The sequence below is a fragment of the Elephas maximus genome, chromosome 10 (genome assembly GCF_024166365.1).
Source record: "Elephas maximus indicus isolate mEleMax1 chromosome 10, mEleMax1 primary haplotype, whole genome shotgun sequence".
NCBI classification, from domain to species: Eukaryota; Metazoa; Chordata; class Mammalia; order Proboscidea; family Elephantidae; genus Elephas; species Elephas maximus.
Window position 1 is genome coordinate 90,614,706 of NC_064828.1, and position 26,248 is coordinate 90,640,953.

Sequence of the window (26,248 nt, forward strand, 5' to 3'; positions counted from 1 at the left end):
TTTTACTGTAATTATTCAGTCTATATGTATGCTGAGCAGATAATCCAAGAAGCTGGACTCTGTGAAGTAGAAAGGGGCATCAGGATTGAAGGAAGATGCATTAACAACCAGCATGATGCAGATGACACAACCTTGCCTTCTGAAAGTGAAGAGGACTTGAAGCACTCACTGATGAAGATCGAAGACCACAGCATTCCGTATGGATTACACCTCAACATAAAAAAAACAAAAATCCTCACAACTGGACCCCATTACCAGCTTTCCTGTCCCGCCTGCCTTCTCGCTTCGTGTTCTTGCCCCTGGGCTGGAGTGCCCATTAAGTCTCAGTTTGTTTTAGGGACCTTTCTAATCTTTGGGTGAAGGGTGAACCTCAGGAGGAGCATTGGTACTGAGTTACAAGGGTGTCTGGGGGCCATGCCCTTGGGGTTTCTCCAGTCTCTGTTAGACCGGTAAGTCTGGTCTTTTTTGTGAGTTAGAATTTTGTTCTACATTTTTCTCCAGGTCTGTCTGGGACTCTCTATTGTGATCCTTGTCAGAGCAGCTGGAGGTGGTAGCCATCTAGTTTTGCTGTACTCAGTCTGGTAGAGGCTGTGAGTTGTTGTCCATTAGTCCTTTGGACTAATCTTTCCCTTGTGTCTTTGATTTTCTTCATTCTCCCTTGCTCCAGACCGGGTGGGACCAGTGGAGTATCTTAGATGGCCGCTCACAAGCTTTTTAAGACCTCAAACACTACTCACCAAAGTAAAATGTAGAACATTTTCTTTATCAACTACGTTATGCCTATTGGGCTAGATGTCTCCTGAGACCATGGTTCTCAGCTGTCAGCCCAGGAATTTGGTCCCCCAGGGAGTTTGGATGTGTCTATGAAGCTTCTGGAGCCCCAGTGGCGCAGTGGTTAAGAGCTTGGCTGCTAACCAAAAGTCGGCAGTTCGAATACATCAGCCGCTCCTTGGAAGCCCTAGGGGGCAGTTCTGCACTGTCCTGTAGGGTCACTATGAGTCGGAATGGACTCGACGGGAATAGGTCTGGTTTTTTTTAATGAAGCTTCCATGACCTTGCCTTGGTCAAGTTGTGCTGGCTTCCCCAGTATTCTGTACTGTTTGACCCTTCACCAAAGTTACCGTGTATCTATTGTCTGTTCAGTGTTTTTCCCTCCTCACCCCTCCCCTCCCTAATAACCATCAAAGACTATTTCTTTCTGTGTGTAAACCTTTTCATGAATTTTTATAATAGTGGTCTCGTATGGCATTTGTGCTTTTGTGATTAACTTACTTTCACTCAGCATAATGCCCTCCAGATCCATCCATGTTGCAGAGTCATCATTGTTCTTTATTGTTGCGTAGTATTCCACTGTGTGTATGTACCATAGTTTTATTTTACCCATTCATCTGTTGATGGGCAGTTAGGTTGTTTCCATCTTTTTGCTGTTGTGACTAATGCTGTAGTGAACATGGGTGTGCATTTGTCTATTTGTGTGGCAGCTCTTATTTCTCTAGGATATATTCCTTGGAGCAGATTGCTGGATTGTATGGTATTTCTATTTCTAGCTTTTCAAGGAAGCTCTGTATCATTTTCCAAAATGTGTGTACCATTTTACATTCCCCCCAGCAGTGCATGAGAGTTCCAATCTCCCAACGGCTTCTCTAACATTTTTTATTTTCTGTTTTTTTGATTCTTGTCAGTAATGTGGGGGTGAGATAGTATCTCATTGTAGCTTTGGTTTGCATTTCTCTAATGGTTAATGATAAAGAACATTTCCTCATGTGTCTGTTAGCACCTGAATATCTTCTTTGGTGAAGTATCTGTTCATATCCTTCGCCCGTTCCTTAATTGGATTATTTGTCTTTTTGTTGTAAAGGTGTTGGATTTTCCTATAGATTTTAGAGATTAGACATTCGTCAGATTTGTAATAGCCAGTTCCGCCCCCCCCCCCCCCCCCGCCCAGTCTGTACGTTCTCATCTTACTCCTTTGGTGAAGTCTTTTGGTGAGCATAAGTGTGTAATTTTAAGACGATCCCAGTTATCTACCTTATCTTCTGGTGTTTGTGTATTGTTAGTTACGGTTTGTATACTATTTATGCTATATATCAGATGCCTTTTTTGCATAGATTGAGATGATCATGTGATTATTTTCTTTTGTTTTATTTATGTGGTAGATGATGTTGATTGATTTCCTAATGTTGAACCATCCTTGCATACCTGGTGTGAATTCTATTTGGCCATGGTATATTATTTTTTTATATGGTGCTTAATTCTATTAGTTGGAATTTTGTTGAGAATTTTTCGCATCTGTATTCATGAGAGATATTGGTCTTTTTCATGGATTGAATTGAATCCCCCCAAAATATGTGTCAACTTGGTTTGCCATGATATCCAGTATTGTGTGATTGTTCACCATTTTGTCATCTGATGTGATTTTCCTATGTGCTGTAAATCCTATTGCTATGATGTTAATGAGATGGATTAGTGGCAGTTATGTTGATGAGATATACAAGATTAGATTGTGTCTTAAGCCAATCTCTTTTGAGATGTAATAGAAGTGAGCAGAGAGACAGGGGGACCTCATACCATCAAGAAGGCAGTGCTGGGAGCAGAGTATATCCTTTGGACCTGAGGTTCCTATGCCGAGAAGCTGCTAGATCCAGGGAAGATTGATAATGAGGACCTTCCTCTAGAGCTGACAGAGAAAGCCTTCCCCTGGAGCCGATGCCCTCAATTTGGACTTGTAGTCTACTGGACTGTGAGAGAATAAATCTCTCTTTGTTGAAGCCATCCACTTGTGGTATTTCTGTTATAGCAGTACTAGATAACCAAGGCAGTCTGTAGTTTTCTTTTTTTGTGGTATCTTTGCCTGGTTTTGGTATCAGGATTATGCTGGCTTCACAGAGTGAATTTGAAAGTATCCCTTCCTTTTCTATGTTATGAAATAGCTTGAGTAGTACTGGTGTGACCACTTCTCTGAATGTTTGGTAGAATTCTCCAGTAATGCCATCTGGGCCAGGGCTTTTTTTTTTGTTGGGAGTTTTTTTTTTTTTTTTTTAATTAGCTTTTCAATCTGAAGAGACTATTCTTTCCCCCATTGAATGGATTTGACACTCTTGAAAAACAATTGGCTTATCGGTTTATTTCTAGATTCTCAGTTCTATTCCATTGGTTTGTATATTTATCCTTATACCAGTACCACACTGTTTTTATTACTGTAGCTTTGTATTAACATTTTGAAATTGGGAAGTGTGTGTCTCTCTTTGTTCTTCTTTTTCAAGATTGCTTTGGTTGTTTGGGGCCCCTTGCATTTCCATGTGAATTTAAAGATTGGCCCTTCCATTTCTGCAAAGAAGGCTTTTGGGATTTTGGTAGGGATTATATTGAATATGCAGATTACTTTGGGTAGTATTGATATTTTAACAATATTTGGTCTTCCAATCTATCAATGTGGAATGTTCTTCCAATTTATTTAGATCTTTAAAAATTTCCAGCAATGTTTTATAGTTTCCAGTTACAAATCTTTCACCTTGCAAGGTTAAATTTATTCCTAGGTATTTTATTCTTTTAGATACTATTGTAAATGGAATTGTTTTGTTAATATTTTTTTCAGATTATCCATTGCTGCTGTATAGAAACAGTTGGTTTTTGTATGTTGATCTTAATCCCTACCACTTTGCTCAATTCCATTTATTAGTTGTGTTAGTCTTCTTATGGATTCTTTGAAGATAGGATCATGTCATCTGTGAATACAGATAGTTTTACTTTTTCCTTTTTGATATGTTTTTAATCTCTTTTTCTGGCCTGATTGTTTTGTCCAGAGCTTCCAATACAATGTTGAATAGCAGTTGTGAAAGTGGGCATCCTTGTCTTGTTCCCGATCTTAGGGAGAGAGCTTTTCAGTCTTTCAATAATGGTCAATTTTTTTTTTTTTTTTTAAGCAATGGTTTATTCTTGAGGGGATTAAAAACAATGAACAGTTAATCAAACTCACAAGAACATCAGCCCCATGAGGGTAGGGACTCAATCTGTTTTGCTTGCTGATGTATCCTCAGCACTGAGAACAGCACTCAGCACACAATGGCTCAGTAAATACTTTTTAGTGAATCAATGAGGTAGGTAAACAAGATAATTTCAGCTTTCCCTAAGTGCTCTAAGAGTTCCTGAGTGGCACAAATGGTTAACACACTCAGCTGCTAACCAAAAGGTTGGAGGTTCAAGTCCACTCGTAAGTGCCTCGGAAGAAGGGCCTGGCAATCTACTTCCCCAAATTAGCCATTGAACATCCTATGGAGCACAGTTCTACTGTAACACACATGGGGTTGCCATGAATTGGAATCAACTCAATGGCAGCTGGTTTTCTTAAGTGCCCTAAAGGGGATGAAATGTAATCATGGGCTAAAAAGTGACTGAATGAGGACAGGAAGAGGGCTTTTTGAGATGGAATTTTTCAGAGGACACTGAAGAGTGATGAAAGAACCAGCAAGTAAAGAGCTGGGGAACATTTAGAGGAGGAGACAGGGCTGGCTATGTAATTTGTGGGGCCCACTGCAAAATGGAAATGCAGGGCCCTGGCTGGGGGTGGAGATTCAGTATCTCTTTCCCATGGACTTTCTGTCCTACCCCACAGAGGATGGGCATCCTCCAAAGGTTTGCAATCTTTGCATTGGGATGTGCTCAGTACCTGGGTTGGGGATGGGGGGGGCTCCCACCGAGTCACCTCTCGAAAGCACCATGGCATTGTCAGTCTAGGATGGGGATAGACACTATGTGGCATGTGTCCAGCCCCGACCCTCCTTGTGCCTGTGCCCAGGCCTCCTCCAGGGGTGCCCAGATGTCCTGCCTGTTGATCTTCACGTTGCACCTGAACTTTGTGCTATTGTTCAGTCTTTCTGAGGTTAGAGTGGGGCCGCCTGCCCTCTACCTTTCAGGGTTTTGTTTTGTGTTTCTTTTTTTCCTCCTCCACCAGCCCTCAAGAGCTCAAGGCCTGGAGGAAATGAATAAGTCAGGGACTTCTGCCCCTCACCCAGACCCGTGGCCTGAACAGGGATGATGAGGAAGGAAATGGAAGCTGGCTGGCTGGGTGCATTATTCTGCTCATGGCCTAACATTTATTTTTCTTGTCTGTAATTGCCATTCCAGAAATGCCCTCACTCTTCTAGCCACAGAGCAACTGTTGGGAACAAATTAATTATGTATCTTCTCAGTGTGTGTGATTAAAAGGCAGATGGAGGGAAGGGTTCTCTTCAGCTTTTCTGGCAACTAGATTCCCAAATAGATGCTTTCCGGACCACAGAGTGCATGTCCTGGGCTCCCGTGGGCACCTGCGTTTGTCTGTGTGGTGGCAGGCTTGCTGGCTGGTAGGTGGAGTCACAGGTTGCTAATAGTAGTATTATTAATACCATAGATCTGCAGGGCATTGCTGTTTGCTGAGGGCTTGCACACTCATGCCAGTTCATTTATTGGGATCTCAGGAATGCTAGAACAACTTTCTTAGCTCAACACCTCCCTAAATCATTGCTGGAAACTCTGGTGGTCGTAGTGGTTAAGAGCTGCAGCTGCTAACCAAAAGGTCAGCAGTTCGAATCCACCAGGTGCTCCTTGGAAACCCTATGGAGCATTCTACTCTGTCCTGCAGGGTCACTATGAGTCGGAATCGGTTAGTTTAAATCATTGCTGATGCTTATAATTCCAGCAGTAGAGAATAATTCCTTTGGGTTAAAGCTTTGTTGCCTATTACAATGCAAGTGTTTTGGTAGCAATGTGAAAAAAAAAAAAAAGCAGTGTAGCATGTTTTATTCAGAAAGTTTTCTCAGCCACTAGCAGCTGCCCACCCTGAAAGCCCCCTACCCTGACCTTCCTTTTAGGATTGTCTTTTCTGAAACAGAACCTATACTTGGAACCTTTCTTCACTTTCTTCCACATCAAAACTTCCTTACTGTGTGTCCCACTCCATGTAACTCTACAAAGGCTGAGGCTGGAAAAGCAGACAAGTAACCCTCTGGAAATACAGTGCTAATGCAGAGGAACCTCTGCCCTTTTATCCTATCCTGTCAGTGGCTTTGGTCTTCAGTCTCCCCTTTATGGGGCTCTGTTGGAGAGGTGAGGAGAGAAGGCCCTAGGCCACCTTTATTCCCTCTGCATTTGCACAGCGAAACCACCTTGAGGATGCATTCAGCCTGTATACTTCAGATGGGGCATTGGCCTGGGGTGTGACTCATTGGAGGTAGGGGAGAAAGTGGGGCTAGCCACGTGTTACGTAATAATGTCTATTTTGCAGAAGGAAAACTGAGGCATAAGGACAAAAATATACTTGGAGTTGCAGCTAGAATTAAAATTCTGTCTTTAGAACCTTAGTTAGAGAATCGTGAATTTTTAGAGTCAGAAAACACCTTAGAAACATGTGATGAAGCCCTGAGCTGTGGTTCCCTAAGGACCAGCTGCCAGACAGGACTTCTGGCCACCATATTGCCTGTTCTCTCTTCCAACTGGAATACCGTTATAGCATCTCTGCAGATTGTCTTTGCTCCCCCAGGGAGAAGACCAATTTGTCTTCTCCCTATCCCCTGACCTAGTTTGCAGACTGGATGTCAATGTCTGGCTGGAGCCAGTCTACCTCCCACCCCCCACCTCTCCTATGGGCTTAGAAAGCAGAGTCCAGTCAGAGCCCAGACCCAAAAGCTGTGCTGTGGTTCTCTTCATATTTTCGTCTGGCCCTACTGGGCCCTGGGGAACGTTTCCCTTTGCGGGGAGCCAGGGAGGCCTTGAGAACTAGGAGGGGCCTGTGATAGTCCTGGAAGTCTGGCCTGGGGTGATGTAGCTCTGAGCTGACACCTGCCCCCCTGTGTCATTTCACTTTGCTTCTTGGTAGACTGCTGATTTCCTGATGGAAGTGGTGCCCAGTAGCTCCTTGACAGAGAATAGGCGAACGGGTGGGGCAGTGTGGATGATGAGGACTATCGGGATGGAGTGTGGTGATGGCCATTGAGTGAATCATCTGTGATCCTATGTCCTGATCGGATGTGGGGGCAGGCCCTTGCTGTGCAGCCTCACACAGAAGTCTCCTTGGGGTCTGCCTGTTCCTTGCCCAGAGAGGGAAGACGGGGGCTTGTGGGAAGGGGGCCTGCCCTGCATCCCCCTTGTAGATGACAGTTTGCTTTTGAGGATGATAATGTCATTGTCCACAACATTTGCAAGCCCTGTTGTGCTGAGCCTCCCACCTTGGGGCACAGCCTAGTTTGGTTGCAAACATGATCACATCTGGGGTCACTTCCTTGCTTTTGTTGTCTGGATCTAGAGCATGGCAGATCATCTCAGCCACAAAGCTGCAGCATAGTCGGAAACCCAGTGTTCTCCAAGGCAGGCTGGGACTAAAGGAGGATTGAGAGCCATGTTGGGGATGGCACTGCTGGCTCTGCCTATAGTTCTGGGGTTGTGGGAGGAAGTAGCATTGCCTCTGAGAGGGGTGAGGGAAGGAGGAGAGAATAATAGGCCAGACTGGAACCAGGAGGAGGTGAGGAGAGGGAAGCCTTGGTCTGCGACTGGAACTGAAGTGGGTTTTGACAGGTGAGAGGGAGAGAGGAGTGGTGAGGTGGAGTCCAAAGGCCTGGAGGCAGGAGATAGTGCAGGAAGGTACTTATCACTGTGGCTGGAGGATAGCGAGGTGAGGAGGTTAAGAGGTAAGCTAGAGGGTCCTGCCTGTGTCCTGCCTGTGTCGTGATAGGGGTTTGAACCTCATACCAAGGGCAGTGGGGCCCTTTGAAAGGTTATTATTGAAGGTTGCTTCTATTTCCCCTTTTCCTACTGTGGCAGCGTCCTGCCCCTTCCAGGACCTGCCTCCTCAGGCTGCACAGTCCTCTGCCCTGTCCAGTTGCTACACTGAGATACTTCCCTCACTTCCTGCTCCCAGCGGTTCTCTCATCTCAGTTTGTTTGTGAAATTAGTGCTTCCCAGGCCCCTGTGTGTTTACGAAGTTGTTCCTAATCCTGGTGGTATTAGCGGGTTTACTGGAACAGCTCCCGGGAGATCAGACGTGGCCAGGCGCCATGGTGGCTGTGCAGCCCAGCCGTGCCAGCGTGGGAAATAGTTGAAGATCAACTGGGGCCTGGGAGGACTGTGAGCAAGTTGGGAAGGTAACACCGAGGGCCCACAGCAGACACTGGCTGCCAGGAAGTTTTTCTTCTGATTCATGAAGAGTGTCTAACAGTGTGTTTGGAGAGGTGGCAAAGGCTAATTAATAGATGGGTTTTGTAGTCAAAAGACACGAACTCAGACCCTGCATCTATTACTTACTGGCCAAGCAACTTTGGCCTGGCCGATAACTTTTTGAGCCTCAGTTTCTGCATCTGTGCAGTGAGGAGAGTAATAGTACCCACCTCAAGGGCTCTTACCTGGATCAGGTGAGAGAACGTGTATGAAAGGGTTAATGCATTGTAAAGGATGGTGCATTTATTACTGAGGACTACTATTGCAGAGTGTGTAACGAAATGAGGTTTTGTTTCCTAGCAGCTCATATCCTAGGTGGTAGTGTAGTGAATCCACAATTCAGATAGAAGTTAATGATTATAGAGAAGAGTGTATGAAAAATCATCAGTCAAGGGTCTATTTGTACTTGCATTGTGCTCACAAGTCATTTGGTAGCTTAAATTTGATCCTTAGTATAATGTAAAAATATTGACTGAGCCTGAGTGTTAGTAAAATATAATATGATAGGAATGTCATACATACTTTACCACTAGCATCCATTAAAGAATAGTGATCAATTTGAATGAAGACAAGGAATTGTTATTCAAAGACTCAAGGTGGCTATATAAAGGATGGCTAAAATAATATACTTGATTAAAAAAAATAAACAATTTATATGTTCTGGAATTAGATAATATTAATGGTTGTACAATTTCGTGAATATTCTGAAAGCCACTGAACCGTACACTTTAAAATTGTGATTTTTATAGTCTGTGAATTATATCTCAATTTAAAAAACCCATAGTTTATAAAAGCAATAACTATTTTATAAAGTATTAATATATTAAATCAGTCTGTATGCTGAGCAAATAATCCGAGAAGCTGGACTATATGAAGAAGGAGGTATCAGGACTGGAGGAAGACTTATGAACAGCCTGCGATACACAGATGACACAACCTTGCTTGCTGAAAGTGAAGAGGACTTGAAGCACTTACTAAAGGAGATCAAAGACTACAGCTTTCAGTATGGATTACACCTCAACGTAAAGAAAACTAAAATCTCACAACTGGACCGATAAGCAACATCACAATAAACGGAGAAAAGATTGATGTCAAGGATTTTGTTTTACGTGGATCCACAATCAATGCCCATGGAAGCAGCAGTCAAGAAATCAAATGATGTATTGCATTGAGCAAATCTGCTGCAAAAGACCTCTTTAAAGTGTTAGAAAGCAGGGATGTCACTTTGAGAACTACGGTGCACCTGACGCAAGCCATGGTATTTTCAGTTGCATCACATGAATGCCACAGCAGGATAGTAAATAAAAAAAAAAAAAAAATTTTTTTTTTTTTTTTTAAAGCAGACCGAAAAAGAATTGATGCATTTAAATTATGGTGTTGGTGAAGAATAGTGAATATACCATGGACTGCCAAAAGAAGGAACAAATCTGTCTTGGAAGAAGTACAGCCAGAATGCTCGTAGAAGCAAGGATGGTGGGAATTTGTCCTATGTGTTTTGGACATGTTAGCAGGAAATGATTGAACGTCGACCAGTTCTTTTTGGTACAGTCACTCTGTGTATTCCTTCCAGCTTCTTTTAATGCTTCCTACGTTGTTCAGTATTTTGGCATGGAATCCTTCAATATTGCAACTTGAAGTTCGATGCAGTGTGTTCTTCCCTTTTTGTTTTCTAACCCCAGGTCCTTACACGTTTCATTATACTACTTTGTCGTCTTGAACTGCCCTTTGAAATTTGTTCAGTTCTTTTACTTCGTCATTTCTTCATTTGCTGTAGCTACTCTACATTCAAGAGCAAGTTTCAGAGTCTCTTCTAACATCCATTTTCGTCTTTTCTTTCTTTCCTGCCTTTTGAATGACCTTTTGCTTTCTTCGTATATGTCCTTGATGTCATCCCACAACTTCTCTCTCTGGTCTTCAGTCATTAGTGTGGAATGTGTCAAATCTATCCTTGAGACAGTTTCTAAATTCAGGTGGGGTATACTCAAGGTTGTTATTTTGGCTCTTGTGGACTTGTTTTAATTTTCTTCAGCTTCAACTTGAACTTGCCTATGAGCAATTGATGGTCTGTTCCGTAGTTGGCTCTTGGTCTTGCTCTGACCAATGATATTGAGCTTCTCCATTGTCTCTTTCCATAGATGTAGTCGATTTGATTCCTTTGTATTCTCTCTGGCAAGGTTACATGTGTAGTTGCCATTTATGTTGTTGAAAAAAAGTATTTCTAATGAATAAGTCATTGCCTTGCAAAATTCTATTGTGTGCTATCTGGTGTTATTTTTATCACTAAGGTCGTATTTTCCAACTACCGATCCTTCTTTGTTTCCAACTTTTGCATTCCAATCACCAGTAATTATCAATGCATCTTGATTGTATGTTTGATCAATTTCAGACTGGGAAAGTTGGTAAAATCTTCCGTTTCTTCATCGTTGGCATTAATAGTACATAAATTTGAATAATATATGTTGGATTAACTGGTCTTCCTTGTAGGCATATGGATATTATCCTATCAGTAATGGCATGTACTTCAGAATAGATCTTGAAATGTTCTTTTTGACAATGAATGTGATGCCATTCCTCTTCAATTTGTCATTCCTGGCATAATAGATCATATGATTGTCTGATTTAAAATGGCCCATACCAGTCCATTTCAACTCACTAATGCCTAGGATATTGATCTTCAAGTGTTGCGTTTTCTTTTTGACAGCTTCCAATTTTTCCTAGTTTCATACTTCATACATTCCACATGCTTATTACTAATAGATGTTTGCAGCTGTTTCTTCTTATTTTGAGTCGTGCCACATCAGCCAATGAAGGTCCTGAAAACTTTACTCCATCCATGCCATTAAGGTCAGCTCTATTTTGAGGAGGCAGCTTTTCCCCAGTAGTATTTTGAGTGCTTTCCAACTGAGAGGCTCATCTTCTGACACTATACCAGGCAATGTTCCATTGCTATTCATTAGGTTTTCACTGGCCAAATTTTCAGAAGTAGTCTACCAGGTCCTTCTTCCTAGTCTGGCTTAGTCAGAAAGCTTCACTAAAACCTGTCTACCATAGGTGACCCTGCTGGTATTTGAAATACTGGTGGCATAGCTTCCAACATTACAGTAACATGCAAGCCACCACAGTACAACCAACTGACAGATGAGTGGTGGAAAAGAAGACATACAGATGACAAATAAGCACATGAAAAGATGCTCAACATCACTAGTCATTAAGGAAATGCAAATTTAAGCCACAATGAAAAAACACTTCACACTTATTAGAATGGCTAAAATTAAAAAGACTGGCTATACCAAGTATTGGGACAATGTGGAGGAACTGAAACTCTCATACACTGTTGGTGGCAATTTCTTAAAAAGTTAAACATACACCTACCATATAAACTGACCATTCCGTTCCTTAGTATTTACCCAAGGGATATGAAAGCGTGTGTCCATACATATGTCCGTATGTATATTCGTAGCAGCTTTATTTGTGCTCCAAAACCGGTAGCTACCCAAATGCCCACCGACAGACGAATAAACAAACTGTGGTATATCCATACAAAGGAATACTAGTCAGCAAGAAAAAGAAATGAATTACTGATACATGTAATAGCATAGATGGATCTCAGAATAATTATGGTGAATGAAAGAAGCCAGATAAGAAGAGTATGTACTGTATGATCCTATTTATATAAGACTCTAGAAAATTCTAGTCTGTAGTGACAGAAAGCAGATCAGTGGTTGTCTGGGCATGTGAGGTAGGTGTAAGGATGGGCTGGAATTACAGTGGGTCATGAGAAACTGTTGGGATTGATGGATATGTTCACTATCTTGATGGTGATGATGAGTTCATAAACCCATTGCTGTTGAGTTGATTTTGACTTATAGCAGTCGTATAGGACAGAGTAGAACTGCCCTGTATGGTTTCCAAGGAACGGCTGGTGGATTCAAACTGCCAACCTTTTGGTTAGCAGCCAAACTCTTAACCACTGCACCACCTGGGCTCTGGGTGATGGTTTCATAGGTGTATACATATATCAAAGTAATTGAATTATGCCTTTTAAATGTATATAGTTTATAGTATGCCTAAATACCTCAACGAAGCTGTTAAACAAATAAATAATGCTTTGATGGATTATGATCCATTGAGAAAAATAGAAATCTGTGGAGTCCAAACTGATTTATATAAATAAATTAATAAATCCAAAGTTAGATGAAGGGGATATTTATAACATTTGGAAGTACCTCCCCACAAAGTAATTATAAAGGTCAAACTTGTAACTTTAAGGAAGCTAGCGAAATAACTATCTTACTGAAGTATCAAAGTTAACATCACCAGTAAGTGACAAATCAAAATTGTGCACCATCTGAGAGAATTCAATGAGAAGAACAGTGTTTTTATATATTATTAGATTCAATTTGCTAAATTTAATTTTTAGGATTTTTGCATCTGTGTTCATGATGGTAACTGGTCTGTATCTTTTTTCATCTTGTATTGTCTGGTTTCAATATCTGGGTAATGCTGGCTTTGTAGAATGTGTTGGGAAATAGTCCCTCTTCAATTTTATGGAAGAGTTTGTGTGGAATTGTTGGTATTTCTTCCTTAAGTATTTGGTAGAATGCACCAGTGACACCATCTGGGTGAGGAGTTTTCTTTGTTGGAAGGTTTTCAACTGCAAATTCAATTTTTTAATACACACAGGTCTCTTCACACTATCTGCTTGAGTGTTGGTACATAGTTTGTGTCTTTCATGGAATTGTCCTTCTCATATGAGATGTCAAATTTATTGGCATAGAGTTGTTGTTAGTATTTTTTATTATCCTTTTAATACTCATAGGGTCTGTAGTGATGTCACCTTTCTCATTCCTGAAATTGGTAAATATGTTCTCACTTTTTTCCTGATCCGTCTGGATAGAAGTTTATCATTTTTATTGATCATCTCAAAGAATCAGCTTTTGGCCTTATTGATTTTTCTCTCTTATCTCTTCATCATATCCTGCCCTTTATTTTTTCTTTTTTTCCGCTCACTTGGGTTTAATTTGCTTTTCTTTTTTTTTAGTCTCTTAAGACAGAAGCCGAGGTCATTGATCTGAGACCTTTTTCTAACTCTAGTAATAGGTGCATAGTGCTGCTTTATGGCATCTCACAGATTGTGATGTGTTTTCATTTAAGCTCTGTTCCACATACTTTATAATTTGCTTCTGATTTCTTCTATAACCTATGGTTCTATTTAGCACTATGTTAAGGCTTGCTTTTTTTCAACCAGTTTGATAATCTGTGACTTTTAATTGGGGGTGTTTAGACCACTTACATTTAATGGGATTATAGATATGGTTATATTTAAGTTTTTCATCTTGTCCCCTTTGCTCCTTGTTTCCCCCATCCTCCTTCCTGCCTTCTTTTGGATTGAATATTTTTTATAGTTACATTATATTTCTTTTGGTGGCTTATAAATTATAGTTATTTGTTTTGTTATTTTAGTGGTTAATTTGGTTTATAGTATTCATCTTTAACTTATCACAATCTACATTTGAGTGACATTTCACCACTTCACGTATAGAATACGAATCTTATAATAGTAAACTTCCATTTCTCCCTTCTCAGCTTTTGTTGTTGATATCGTACATTTTACTCATACATATGTTATAAATGGCACATTACATTGTTACTATATTTGTTTAAATGATCACTTACCTTTTAAAGAGATACAAGGTATGAGAAAAAATTCTTATGTATTTTGCTCATGAAGTTACTAATCCTAGTCTCTGCATTCCTTTATGTAGATTCATATTTTCATCTGGTTTCATTTTCCTTCTGCCTGAAAGATGTCCTCTAACATTTCTTGTAATACAGGGAGTTCAATCTATCAACTTTTATATGTCTGAAAAGTTTTTATTTTGCTATTATTTTTGAGAGATGTTTTTGCTGGGTATGGAATTCTGGGTTTTCCTTCAGTACTTTCAGAGATTCTGCTTCACCGACTTCTGTTTGTATTGTTTCCATTGAGAAATCTGCTATCCTCCTTATCTTTGTTCCTCTGTCCATGATGTTTCTTTTTTCTCTGGCTGCTTTTAAGATTTTTATTGCTTTGATGTTGAGCCATTTCATTATGTAGTTTTCTTCATGTTTCTTGTTGTTGAGGCTTGTTGAGATTCTTGGATCTGTTGTTGATTTATGGTTTTTCATCAAATTTGAAAAAATGCTGGCTATTATTTCTTCAAATATTTTTCTTTCATATATCCTGCCTCCCACCTACTCTCCTTTGGGACTCCAACTGCGTGTTATTTTATTGCTTGAATTTGTCCCACAGCTCACCGGTGTGTGTTTCCTTTTTTATAAAGTTTTTTTTTCTCTCTGTGGTTTTGAATAGCTTCTATTGCTTTGTCTTCAAATCCACTAATCTTTTCTTCTGCAGTGTCTAATCTGCTGTTTATCTCATTAAGTATACTTTTATCTCAGGCATTCTCATTTCGTCTCTGAAAGTTTGATTTGGGTATCTTTCTAAAATTTCTTCTATGTTTCTACTTACTTTTTTGAACATAAGGGATGCAATATTCAGTTATAATAACTTTTAATGTCCTTCCCTGTAATTCTAATATCTGCATCAGTTCTGGGTTGGTTTTGATTTTTTTCTCCTCATAGCGTGTATTTTCCTGCTTCTTTGCAAGCTTGGTAATTTTTGATTAAATGCAGGACATTGTGATTTCACGTTTTGGAGTGCTGGATATTCTTGTATTCTTATAAATATTTTTGAGCTTTGTTCTGGGGCATAGTTAAATTACTTGGAAACAATTTGTTCTTTTTAGGTCTTGTTTTTAAGATCTGTTAGATGGGACCGGAACAGTGTTAGTTTAAGATTAATTATTCCCCATAACAGAGGCAAGAGCCTTCTATGTATTATAACAAATACCCAGTGAGTTATGAGGTTTTCCAGTTTGGCTAGTGAAAAATAAGCCCTTAGTGAGTCTGAGTATTGTTACCCCTAATCTTTTTGGGTTGTTCTTTCCTTGGATTCAGATAGTTTCCTCATTTGCATGTGCTAATTAGTACTCGGCTGAATATTTGAGAAGGACCCTCTGTAGATCTCTACTGTTCTTTCTTTGTGTAGCTCTCTCTTCTTCAGTGTTCTGCCCTGCACACTTCAGCTGCGTTGGTCTTTCTGAGCTCCCAGATCTGTCTCTTCAACTCAGGAGTCTTTAACTGCCAGGCTCCCCTTTCCTGTGCCGCAGCCTGGAAACTCACAATGTGGTGAGAGGCAATCGTAAAAGTCACTTTGTTTGTTTCCCATCTCTCAAAAATCACTGTCCTTTTTTACCTGATGTCCAGTGCCTTGAACACCATTGTTTTGTATATCTTGTCTGGGTTTTGTTATTGTTGTTTTAGGTGGGAAGGAAATTTTGGTCCCTATTTTGGGAGAGATGTTAAGGGTGACATCAATATTTATGGTTTGCACAGCTTTAAGTTGCCATTTCCTAAGATGGGGAAGACTACGGGAGGAGCAGGTTTGGCGGTGGTGGAGATGGCTAACTTTGAGATGCCCGTTGGACATCAAAGTGATGTCATAGAGTCAGTTGGATATATGAGTCTGGAGTCAGGGGTAAGTCTGGGCAGAGATGTGCATTTGGGAGTCATTAGTATATAGATGGTATTTACAACCACAGTACTGGATTAGATTCCTAAGGGAATATGGAGAGAGTAATGCTTACCTCACCTCATTTAATCTTTGTAGTGGCCCTTTGAGGTAGGTGCTATCATTACCCTTCTTTTATAGGTGAGAAGACTGAGGGACAGAGAGGTTAAGTAACTTGCCAAAGATCATTAGCTTCTAAGCGGTAAAGTTGGCATATAAACTGAAGCAGTCTGATGTTGACCCTGTCTTCTTAATCACAGTACTATCCCGCACGTGTTTAGAATAAAGACAAAGGATATTCCTAAGGGTTTGGATTCAATTTGGGGTCAAACTCCTTCTAAACGTTTATAAACTGCAACCTGATTTTTTCGCCTCCAAGACATGAGTTTTACTTGGTGGCCTAAATGGCAACTTAAAGCACAGGGTGACAACCAGAAAAAAGACCTTTGAGACAGTCCTGGCATGATTTCTTGGGGATGAGAGAGGAGTTACGATTCTGTTTTCATAATGGAAAACACACATGTCGACCGTTACACTATGACAAATGGAAGAAGAGATGCTAGATTCCACTCTCTGCACCAAAGCTGGCCAAGTCTGGGTGGTAGAGTCTTGTACATTTAAAGCTGGAAAAAAAAAAAAAATTGGCTGGACTTTTCCAATTCTAAAAGATGTGGAAGGGATTACATAAAACTTTCTTTTCTTCTGTTACTGACATGTTAATTACAAGAAATTTGGAAAATTCAGAAAAACCTATAAAGAAAACACTCCTGTAATCCTACAACTCAAAGATACCACTGTTAACACATCAGTGTGTTTCCTTTGAAGCTTGAGTTTCTGACTAAAAGTATTAATTAAAGGTCTTTCTTTGGTTTTGGGTCTGTGTGGTGTTTTCTCTTTTACTGTCTCCCACTTTCTGTCTCTCTGCTTATAATGGGCTATGCATATGCGTCTGTATCCTTGTCTCTTTCCTGTCTTGCTCATGCCCCTACACCTTACTGAATATATTGCCCGGTTCTAATGGGGAATCCTGTTGATTCAGTCTGACTTTGCCACCTCTCTTCCAAGTCTGGTGGCTGGAGTCCCAGCCCTTGGGGATTTAGACATGGGTCAAAAATTACCCTCTTTGGGCCCTTGCTCCATCCAGCCCAATCAATAACTAATCAGCACAGAGTTGATCTTATTAGCTATTCACTGCCCACCTCCCAAAACTTAAACTGAGCTGGCTATTGACAATGCTTTTAATTAATATGAGGCAGATTAAAACTCATTATAGCAAGGTTATCAGTAGTAAGAATCATAAGGCAAGTTACTGAGCTTGGAGTGAAACGAAGTTGGAGCAGGGGCAGGGTCTGTTCCGGCCATTCCTGCAATACTGTTACAGGGAGGGATGGGGGATTGTGATGGCTCTGTAGTAAGGATGTGCTGCAGTGACACACCCATCCAGCCAGGGAAGCCAGGGCTGCCACAGCAAATACCACAAACTGGGCTGCTTAAAATAAGACATTCCTTCACAGTTCTGAAGACTAGAAGTCTGAAATCAAGGTGTCAACAGGCCATGCTCTGTCCGAAGGCTCTAGGAGAGGATTCTTTCCTGCCTGTCCTTACCCTCTGGTGGTCCCAGCAATCCTTGGCTTGTAGATGCATCACCCCAGTCTCTGCCTCTGTCTTCATATGGCTGTCTTCCCTCTGTGTCCCTTCTCCTCTTTTATAAGGGCACCACTCAGATGGGGTTAGGACCCACCCTACTTCCACGTGACCTCATGCTAACTTAGCGATAATATCTTCAAAGACCCAATTCTAAACAAAGTCACGTTCACAGGTACAGGAGTTAGGACTTCAGCACATCATCTTGGGGGGACACAATTTAGTCTGTAACACTGTGTAAAGGCAGGACTTGGATCCAAAGAGCAAAATGGGAGGTTGATGCTGGGGTGGTGGTGGAAGTGGTGAGATCTGTGGGGAAGAGAACCTATAGACACACTGTGTGTTAGAATAACCCTCAGTATCTATTTGCATTTCTTATGTGGGAATGTATTGCAATTTAGGTGACAGAGCACAAAATTATTGTTTCTATTAGATTGTGGTCCAGACTTGTTGGAGTGGACGGGCCTAGATGGTTTTTTCTTTAAATTTCATTTTTCTAGGAAGATTGTTTTTTCCCTCCTCTGTCTCTTTTCATTTATTGAGCATTTATTATATACTGGGCCTTGCGCTAAGCTCTTTTTTAAGCATTGTTTCATTTAATCTTCACAATGACAGGTATAATTACAGTGAAACCTGTGAGAGTTGGAACTTGACAGAACTGCCTTGTTTTTCTGGGTCTCAAAAGTTTTCCACCTTTGACAGGGTGCAGTCTTACCACTTTTCTATCTCTCCTTTTAGTGGAAGATATTTGAGCTTTCCTTCTCTGACAGGTTTCTGCCCTACACAGGTTCTGGCTTTTGCAGATTTTACTGTATTATCCTTGTTTTACTTATGAGGAAACTGAGGTTCCAAAGTTAATTAACACGCCCAAGGTTAGATGACAGATAAGTAGCAAACTAAGATTTGATCGCAGGTCTGATTCCAAAGCCTACGCTGCTAAGCTTTATGTTTTATGTTCTTGTTTTATTCAGGACCAGATAGAGCTTGCATTAGTCTTTCAAACTGTGTACAATTTGATTGAACTTTATGGCCACCCTGCTACCCAACCTGGTGACTCTCAGCACACATCACACATCGGAGTGATTGGGCACCTATCTTTATTACCTGGTATTGGTCATTATAGTTGTATGGTTTTACAGTAACATTCTAAGCTCCTTGTACATGAGGACCATGGCTTATACTTCCCTGCACCCCCGACTATGCCTTGTACATGAAGAGATCCCATTAATGCTTGCTCATCGGCACATTGTATGTAGGGCACAGGGCTGGTACACCGCAGCATCTGTTTCACAGAGATATTGGGTAAATTTAAAAACAACAATAAAAAACACACCCTACCATCACCACCACTTCAACAACCACCATAACAGCAACCACCACCTGTATTTGGGTATTTAATGTAGGCCAGGAGTAGAACTTAGAACATAAAAAAAAAAAAAAACCATGGCACCAAATAAATGATTGGCACATTTATCATAGTTGTTACTAATTGGTAAACTTGTGCTGTCCAATATGGTAGCCACTAGCCACATGTGACAATTTAAATGATTTAAAATTAAAAATTCAGTTCCTCAGGTTCACTAGCCACATTTCAAGTGTTCAGTAGCTGCAAAGCTTGCTGTTGTTAATTGCTGTTGAGTCTGCTCCAACTCAGGGCAACCATGTGTATAACAGAACAAAATGTTGCCCAATACTCTGTCATCTTTATGATCATTGGTATGTTTTAGTCCATTGTTGAAGCCGTTGGGTCAGTCCATTTCATTGAGGGTTTCCTTTGCCTTTGCTGACCAGCCACTCCTTAGAAACCCTATGGGGCAGTTCTACTGTCCTATAGGGTTGCTATGAGTCGAATGGGTTTGCTTTGTTTTTCAACTCCTAAAAGGAATAAAAGAAGCTTCTAAGGGCATTGAAGTAGCAAATGCATAAAGCAGCAACTACCTCCAGGGCTGAGGGAAAATGAACAAGGAAGGGACTAAGAACTTAGCAGAGGGCCCCCTAGCCCCAAGGCTGGGATTCAGACCTTGCTGTAGCAGGCAGGGCTGCCCTATGAACCTTCAGCCTTGGCAGGAAACATGTGAGGAAATTTGGTAGAAGGCATCAGCCAGAGCTGGTCCATAATACCAGCCGGCCAGGTGGCAGAGAGATTTGTGAGAAGGTGTGGGCTGGAGCTGGTTTGTCAGAGCAGCGAGTTGGGTGGTAGGGAAACTTGCTAGAGGGTAAGGCTGTGCTGGTCTGTAGGAGGAATCTGTCAGATAGCAAAGAAACTTGCTGGAGGGTATGGCCCAGAGCTAATCTGTTGGAGCAGCTTAGTGGGTGGTCACACTTGCTGGAGGCTATGAGCCAGAACTGGCCCATAGGAGGGTCCCAGCACACCGGAGCCAGAAAGGGAAACCCCTTCCTCCTGCCCTGGATTTGCAGAGCCCATCCAGAGCCCCTGTTGAGAAAGTCAACATCGAACCATCTGGCAAAGAAGAAATGAAGCAGGGCCCAGCTCCATTAACTCAAAGCCGGGCAAAGAGGGGTAGATTTGGAGCTGGAAGGCAGTAAATTCATAACTGTCACACACCCCAGCTCCCCCTTCTGCATAAATAAAACCTTTCCTCTAATTCCAGTCCTTTTGTTTCTTTTATCTGTGCGTCTGCACAGTATGCCCTGTTGTGCCCTTTTAGATACCTGCCTCTTTGCTTGTTCTCTGTTGCAAGTGGCTTTGTTATGTCCCCCCAGATGGTGAAGAGTAAGCCCTGTTTCTTCCATATTCCACAGAATAGCTGGCACAGTATGGATGTACAATAAAAACCAGTTGCTGTCAAGCCAATTCCAACTCATGGTGACCCCATGTGTGTCAGAGTAGAACTGTACTCCATAGAGTTTTCAGTGGCTGATTTTTGGAGGTAGGTCTCTCGACCTTTCTTCCAAGGTACCTCTGGGTGGACTCAAACCTCTAATCTTTCTGTTAGCAGTTGGGCATGTTAACTGTTTGCACCGCCCAGGGATTCTGGGCGCACAGTAAGATTTGGAGTGTTTTCTAGACTTTCTTTTGACATTGGTGTGTTTACTGGGAGGGGAGGAGAAAATGGGGGTGTATCCTCATGTCTTCTTCCAAGCCTCTGCTTCCTTTTGGTGTTGAGTGTGACGGCTCCCCAGCTGGACCCCAGAACAGCTTTGCAGAAGGTTTGAGTGTGCCCCCTTACTCCTTGGATGAGCAGCTTCTGGGTGCCAGGGCAGCTCTCATTGCTGAATCCAAGCTCTAATCATGCCAGTATCTCAGGACTATTATATTATGGCTGCCTTTTTGGCTGCCTGTTACTCTGCTGGCGAGGGCACATTTTCTACTTTGCTGGGTTGGAGCTGAGGAACAATGATTCGTGCTGCGAAATGTTGTCTGTCCATCGTGGCCTGAACCTTTGTGCTCCTTGGAGACGCACAGCTCCACATTTGGCAGGCTCTGCTGTGCCTTCTCTCTCACTTCCTCAGAAGCACGGTTGAAGTGTGGCTTTGGCCAGCCTCGGCACTGACTCTGTCCACCTCCACATGCATTCTACCATCTGACACTGGCCAGCTCAGTCCCCAACTTTAAATCCTTAGGAAAGAGAATCCCTACCCACCAACCCTTTGATTCATCTAGGGGTGTGCATAAAAAACAAACAAACCAACAAACCTGTTGCTATCAAGTCGATTCCTATTCATGGTGACCCCACACATGTCAGAGGAGAACTGCACTCCGTAAGGTTTTCAGGGGCTCATCTTTTGGAAGTAGATCTCTAGGTCTTTCTTCTGAGGCACCTGTGGGCAAATTCAAACGACTATCTTTTTGGTCAGTAGCCTAGCATGTTAACCCTTTGCACCACCCAGGAACTCCAGGGGCGTGCATACTTTCACTGAATTCTCAGAATTAATTTCTTTCCCCCGTGTCCTTCTGCCAGAGAAAAGAGACTGCCGTTGGCCCAGCTGGGACCAGGTATCCTCCTCAAGGCTGGAGGACTGTGCCGGGGGGTGAGGTCAGGTGTACGTAGGATTCCCCACGAAGGGGCTGGAGTGGTAGGCAATGGCAGAGATGTCCAGCAGAGGCCAGAAACATTGGATTCCTGAGGGCCTAAGGTCAGTTTGCTAGTCTCTGGATTCTGGGACCTCTGCTCTGCTGTGATGGGAGGCAGGCAGATGGGCTCCCTGGCTGCTGGGACGAGGGTGTTCAAGGCTGCAGCATTCTCATCATCTTAATTTCTAAAGTGACGGTTTCCTGTGTGGTTTCACTTGGCATGTAATAATATAGGATCTTTGAACATTTCTTCCGTCTTTGTTGCTGACTGCTGTTTAACTCTTCACATGGTTTTATTGCCCGAAATATGTGCTCAATTATGGTGGCATCCTTCATAGCACTTACCAGAGTGTACGCCCATCATGGATATTCAGTCTGTCTTGGCTTGGCTGGTAGAAGGGGGTACTGTTCCCCAAGGGCACTGGGATCAGTCTTCTGAGTGTGCCCATAGCCCCATTCTGCCTCAGAGGCTGTAACTCCTTGAAGGCAGGACCCCAATAGTTTCAAGACCATCAGCTGTGGTGATAACCCAGGATGCACCTCCCAGCTCTGAAAGGGCATCAGGGCTTAAGTTAATGCTGCTCCGTCCTTGACAACCTGCCACCTATCTCCCCCATGTGTCAGATTCCACCCTCCCCCCAAGTAAAATTATTCCTCCAGTTGATAGCAGACCTTGGCTAAAGTTTGCTGTGAAAAGCAAAACCAAACATGTTGTCATCGAGTCAGTTCCGACTTATAGCAACCCTATAGGACAGAATAGAACTGCCCCACAGGATTTCCAAGGAGTGGTTAGCAGCTGAACTCTTAACTACTGTGCTACCAGGCTCCAAAGATTGCTATTCTGAGGTTCAGAGAGCCCAAGATTTGGAGTGTTTTCTAGACTTTCTTTTGATACTGATTAGTTATTTCTTTTTAAGCAAAAAAAAAAAAAAAGCCCAAAAAACTGAGTTTTTCATCTTTAAAAATACCAGTACCTGCCTCCCAGGACTGCTGTGAGGATGCAAAGAAATATTGTATATGAGCATATTTTATAAATTGTAGTGCTCCAAACAAACAAAGTATTATTAGTATGTCTGAGGGGTGGGTGGCAAACACATTAAACTCAGTGTACCCTTGCACGAGTCATCAGTGGATGATTCATGCAAGGGTCCTTGAAAGCTCGTTTCTGAGTGAGTGGGACCCAGACCAAGTAAGTTTTGATAGAGAGGAGAAGATCAGAAGCATGGGGCCTTCTGAGAAGGTTGATCTCAGTGTGAGGTTGGAGTTGGCTTCTCTGGGCAGCAGGAGACCAAAGGAGAAGGGGAGAGTGTGTGTGCATATGCATCTGTGTGCATATGCGTGCGTGTGTGCATGTATGAACACGGGGAGTAAATCAGGGTTAAAGGCAGAGGGGCAGGAAAGTACAGTGCTTAGAGAACAGCCTGCATTCACACCTCTCTGGCCCTGGCTTGTCTCCCTGCAGGTACACCTTCGCTCTGCCAGGCGTCTCTGTGAGCTCTGCTGTGCCAACCGGGGCACCTTCATCAAGGTGGGCCAGCACTTGGGGGCTCTGGACTACCTGCTGCCAGAGGAGTACACCAGCACGCTGAAGGTGCTGCATAGCCAAGCCCCGCAGAGCAGCATGCAAGAGGTCCGCCAGGTCATTCGTGAGGACCTGGGCAAGGAGGTACCTGTCTCTACCAGGAAGGGTGGGGACCCAGCACTCTCTCCTCCTGAAAGAGCCCTGCGAGGTTCTTGCTCTGGCTCCAGGGCACTGGGGAGCCACTATTGGCACTGAACCAAATTTCACAGCAACTTTGAGGGCTGAAATCAAGAGGTAAGGAGAAACCTCAGTGGCCCTCAGTAAAAATATTGGTTGGACTATATGAAATTGTTGCTGTTAGACTGTTCTTAACTGCAATCTAATATGACTCACATGGTTCAACCTAGTATCTATCAGGTATTGAGAGTTTACTGCATACCACAACTGTACTGTTCCCTAGGTTGTCTCATTTAATCTTATGGCAAACGTATGAGGTAGGTAATGTTATTAATCCCATTTTGCAGATGAAGGATAGAGGACAATAAGGTAAAATGTCCAAAGGCACTGTTAGTAAGTAAGGGTTCCAGTACGTGGCAGTATGATGCTGCCCATGAACTGTCCCAAATGTCCAGTGCATTGTCATTTCTGGAGCATCCTTCAGCCTGTGCTTGATTACCTCCAGTGACAGGATGCTTACTCTCTCGTCCCCTGCCCAGGGGGTCCCTTCTGTTGTCAGCCATCTCTGATTGTAAGCAAATGCTTTCTCATAAGGGCTAAGACCTGCCTTCTCAAACCTTGCTTATCTGATCCTCATTCTGGCCCCTGGAAGGACAGAGGAAGAATTGAGGGCCCTTCTGTATGACAGCCCTAGCTGCACTCCTTCCGACCCTTGCCAGTGTGCCAGTGACCTGCAGGGGGTGTGGCACCCAAAAAAGGGCACTACAGCACGGACCCTCTCTGGTCTGTTCTGGCCACTCTGCTTCTGGGGATGAGGAGGAGTTCAGGCAGCGGGCCAGGCCCAGCCTTATAAATTATGTGGCATAACTTGAGGGTACCTCAGAGATCCATGGAAACCCTGGTGGCATAGTGGTTAAAGAGTTTGGCTGCTAACCAGAAGGTCAGCAGTTCGAATCCACCAGGTGTTCCTTGGAAACCCTATGGGGCAGTTCTACCCTGTCCTATAGAGGTGCTATGAGTCAGAAAACGGCAACAAGTTTTTTTTTTTTTCCAGAGATCTCTTCTAAAAGATCTTCCTCTCTCTTTGACTTGTCACTGTCTTTGAAATTCTACTCTTAGAGAACTTTGTGTCTTCCAGAGTTTCCCAGGCCAAGTAATCTTAAAGTCAAGCCTTTTATCAGATGATGCTGACCTGAGATTAGTTTACAACCTTTAATGCCTCCCCATGGCCTGAGCAGGGCTTTCAGGTCCATCCTAATCTGTTGTCAACTTGCCTGTCAGTTTCATGAATATGCTGTAGAGGACAGAGTGGCACGGTGGCTTGAGTTTGGGCTCTGGAGCCAGACTGTTCTCTGCCTTTCCAAGCTTTGTGCCCTTGCACAAATGACTTATCCTCTGGGCACCGTGTACTGTAAAATGAGAAAAACCTTAGTGCCCACCTCACAGCGTTGTTGTGAAGATTAGAAGAGATAATGAATGGAAGGTGCTTAGGGCGGTGCCTGACCTGGAGTATAGGCTGAACACATATTAACTTTTATTATTATTGTTATTTCCCCATGCTCTGGCTCCACCGTACTGCTTGTCTCAGAGTCGTTGTGCACACTGAGCCCTTGATGCCTTGCCCATGGCCTACCATCTACCTGGGATGTCTTTACTTTCTTCTCTTCCTGTGAAGTGCTTCCTTGTGTCCCCAGGTCGTTTGTCCATCCAGCCATCTATCGAAGGCCAGGCACTGTGCTAGGTGCTGGGTATTCTGGCCAAATCACACCTCTTCTGTGAAGACTTCTCTGACTCTTCGTAGACCAGTCCTATCCCTCCTTTGGGCTCTGTAGAACTTTGCTCCTCCCACTTGTGCAACTTGTGGTGTGGTTGGCTGTGTACGGCGACTCCTCTGCAAGACATCAACCCTTTGTGGGTGAAGACCGTGATTGTCCTTTTACCGCTGTATCCACAAGTGCTCAGAACAGTGTCTGGCATATAGTAGATGCCCCGTCCTGAACCTGTTGCTGTCGAGTCAATTCCAACTCATAGCGACCCTGTAGGACAAAGTAGAACTGTCCCGTAGGGTTTCCAAGGAGCGCCTGATGGATTTGAACTGCTGACCTTTTGGTTAGCAGTCATAGCTCCTAACCATTATGCCACCAGAGTGTTTAATAAACCAATGAATGAACGAGGTGGTGGCTTAGTTAGGCTACATGCTGAGAGCAGAGGGGAAGTTGGTAATGATGTGCTGCTCCGTTTTCACTGATCTGTGTGGAACTGACCCTGGTTATCTCTTGGTCCCTTAATGCAGAGCTGGTGCCAGTTGCCCAGCACGGAGCCAAAGGTGTCTCACTCCTTAGTGATAGCCTGGCCTGGGGGTGGAGGGGGGACTTCATTAACCGAATCTCACAGGAGATGAGCATAGAAATCTCTGCAGACTCTCTTGCCACCAAGAAACATTTTCTCCAAAGGGGGAGAGATTGAGCAAAGGGTAAACTGATTCCGGGCTGGAGTCAGGGACCAGGCCACAAGCTGGGAGGAGCAGTTAGGTTGGAGGAACCCCAAGCAGAAGAGACGGGATTGGCACGGTGCATATCTTTGTGTCTTGCCAAGACTGTTGGCCTCCTCCTTCCAACAGCACGAATTTCACCCCCAAATTAAAACTAAATAAATCACTGTAATAACAGTGTGAAGTGCATCATTGCTGGCATGTGGCAGCTCAGTGGGGGTGGATGCAAGGGGTTCGGGGAGGCAGCAGAATTAACCCTTAGAGGCTGACTTGTTTGTGGAGAGATGTGGAGGGTGCTAGGAAGGAAAGACCATGCCAGCAGCTCTCTCCAGAGCGAGATGGAAAGCTCCAGGTGTTGTTAGTCAGGGTGGGTCACCTAGCTGACTGTAGGATGTTAGGGGTTGGGAGATGTTACCTGAGTTTTAGGGTCTCTTCTCCACTCCTATGGCCACGTGGTCCTGAGCATGGCTGTGTGGCTCCTGCCCCACAAGCGTGTTTCATGCTCTCTGAGGCTGGTGTCAAGGTCACAGCTCTGAGGGGCATCCCTCACAGCTGGGAAGCTCAGCAACCTCTGGTTTC

The 26,248-nt window shown here is 43.1% G+C and overlaps 1 protein-coding gene across 2 annotated transcripts in view; it reads left to right on the top strand.

The window, feature by feature from the left end:
• The window catches only part of ADCK1 (aarF domain containing kinase 1), a 147,199-nt gene that overhangs the window by 24,672 nt on the left and 96,279 nt on the right, over positions 1–26,248 (top strand). For both annotated transcript variants that reach the window (XM_049899480.1, XM_049899479.1), the window contains exon 4: positions 22,942–23,145. In XM_049899480.1, coding sequence (XP_049755437.1) covers positions 22,942–23,145 — 204 coding nt within the window. The remainder of the gene's footprint in view (positions 1–22,941; positions 23,146–26,248) is intronic.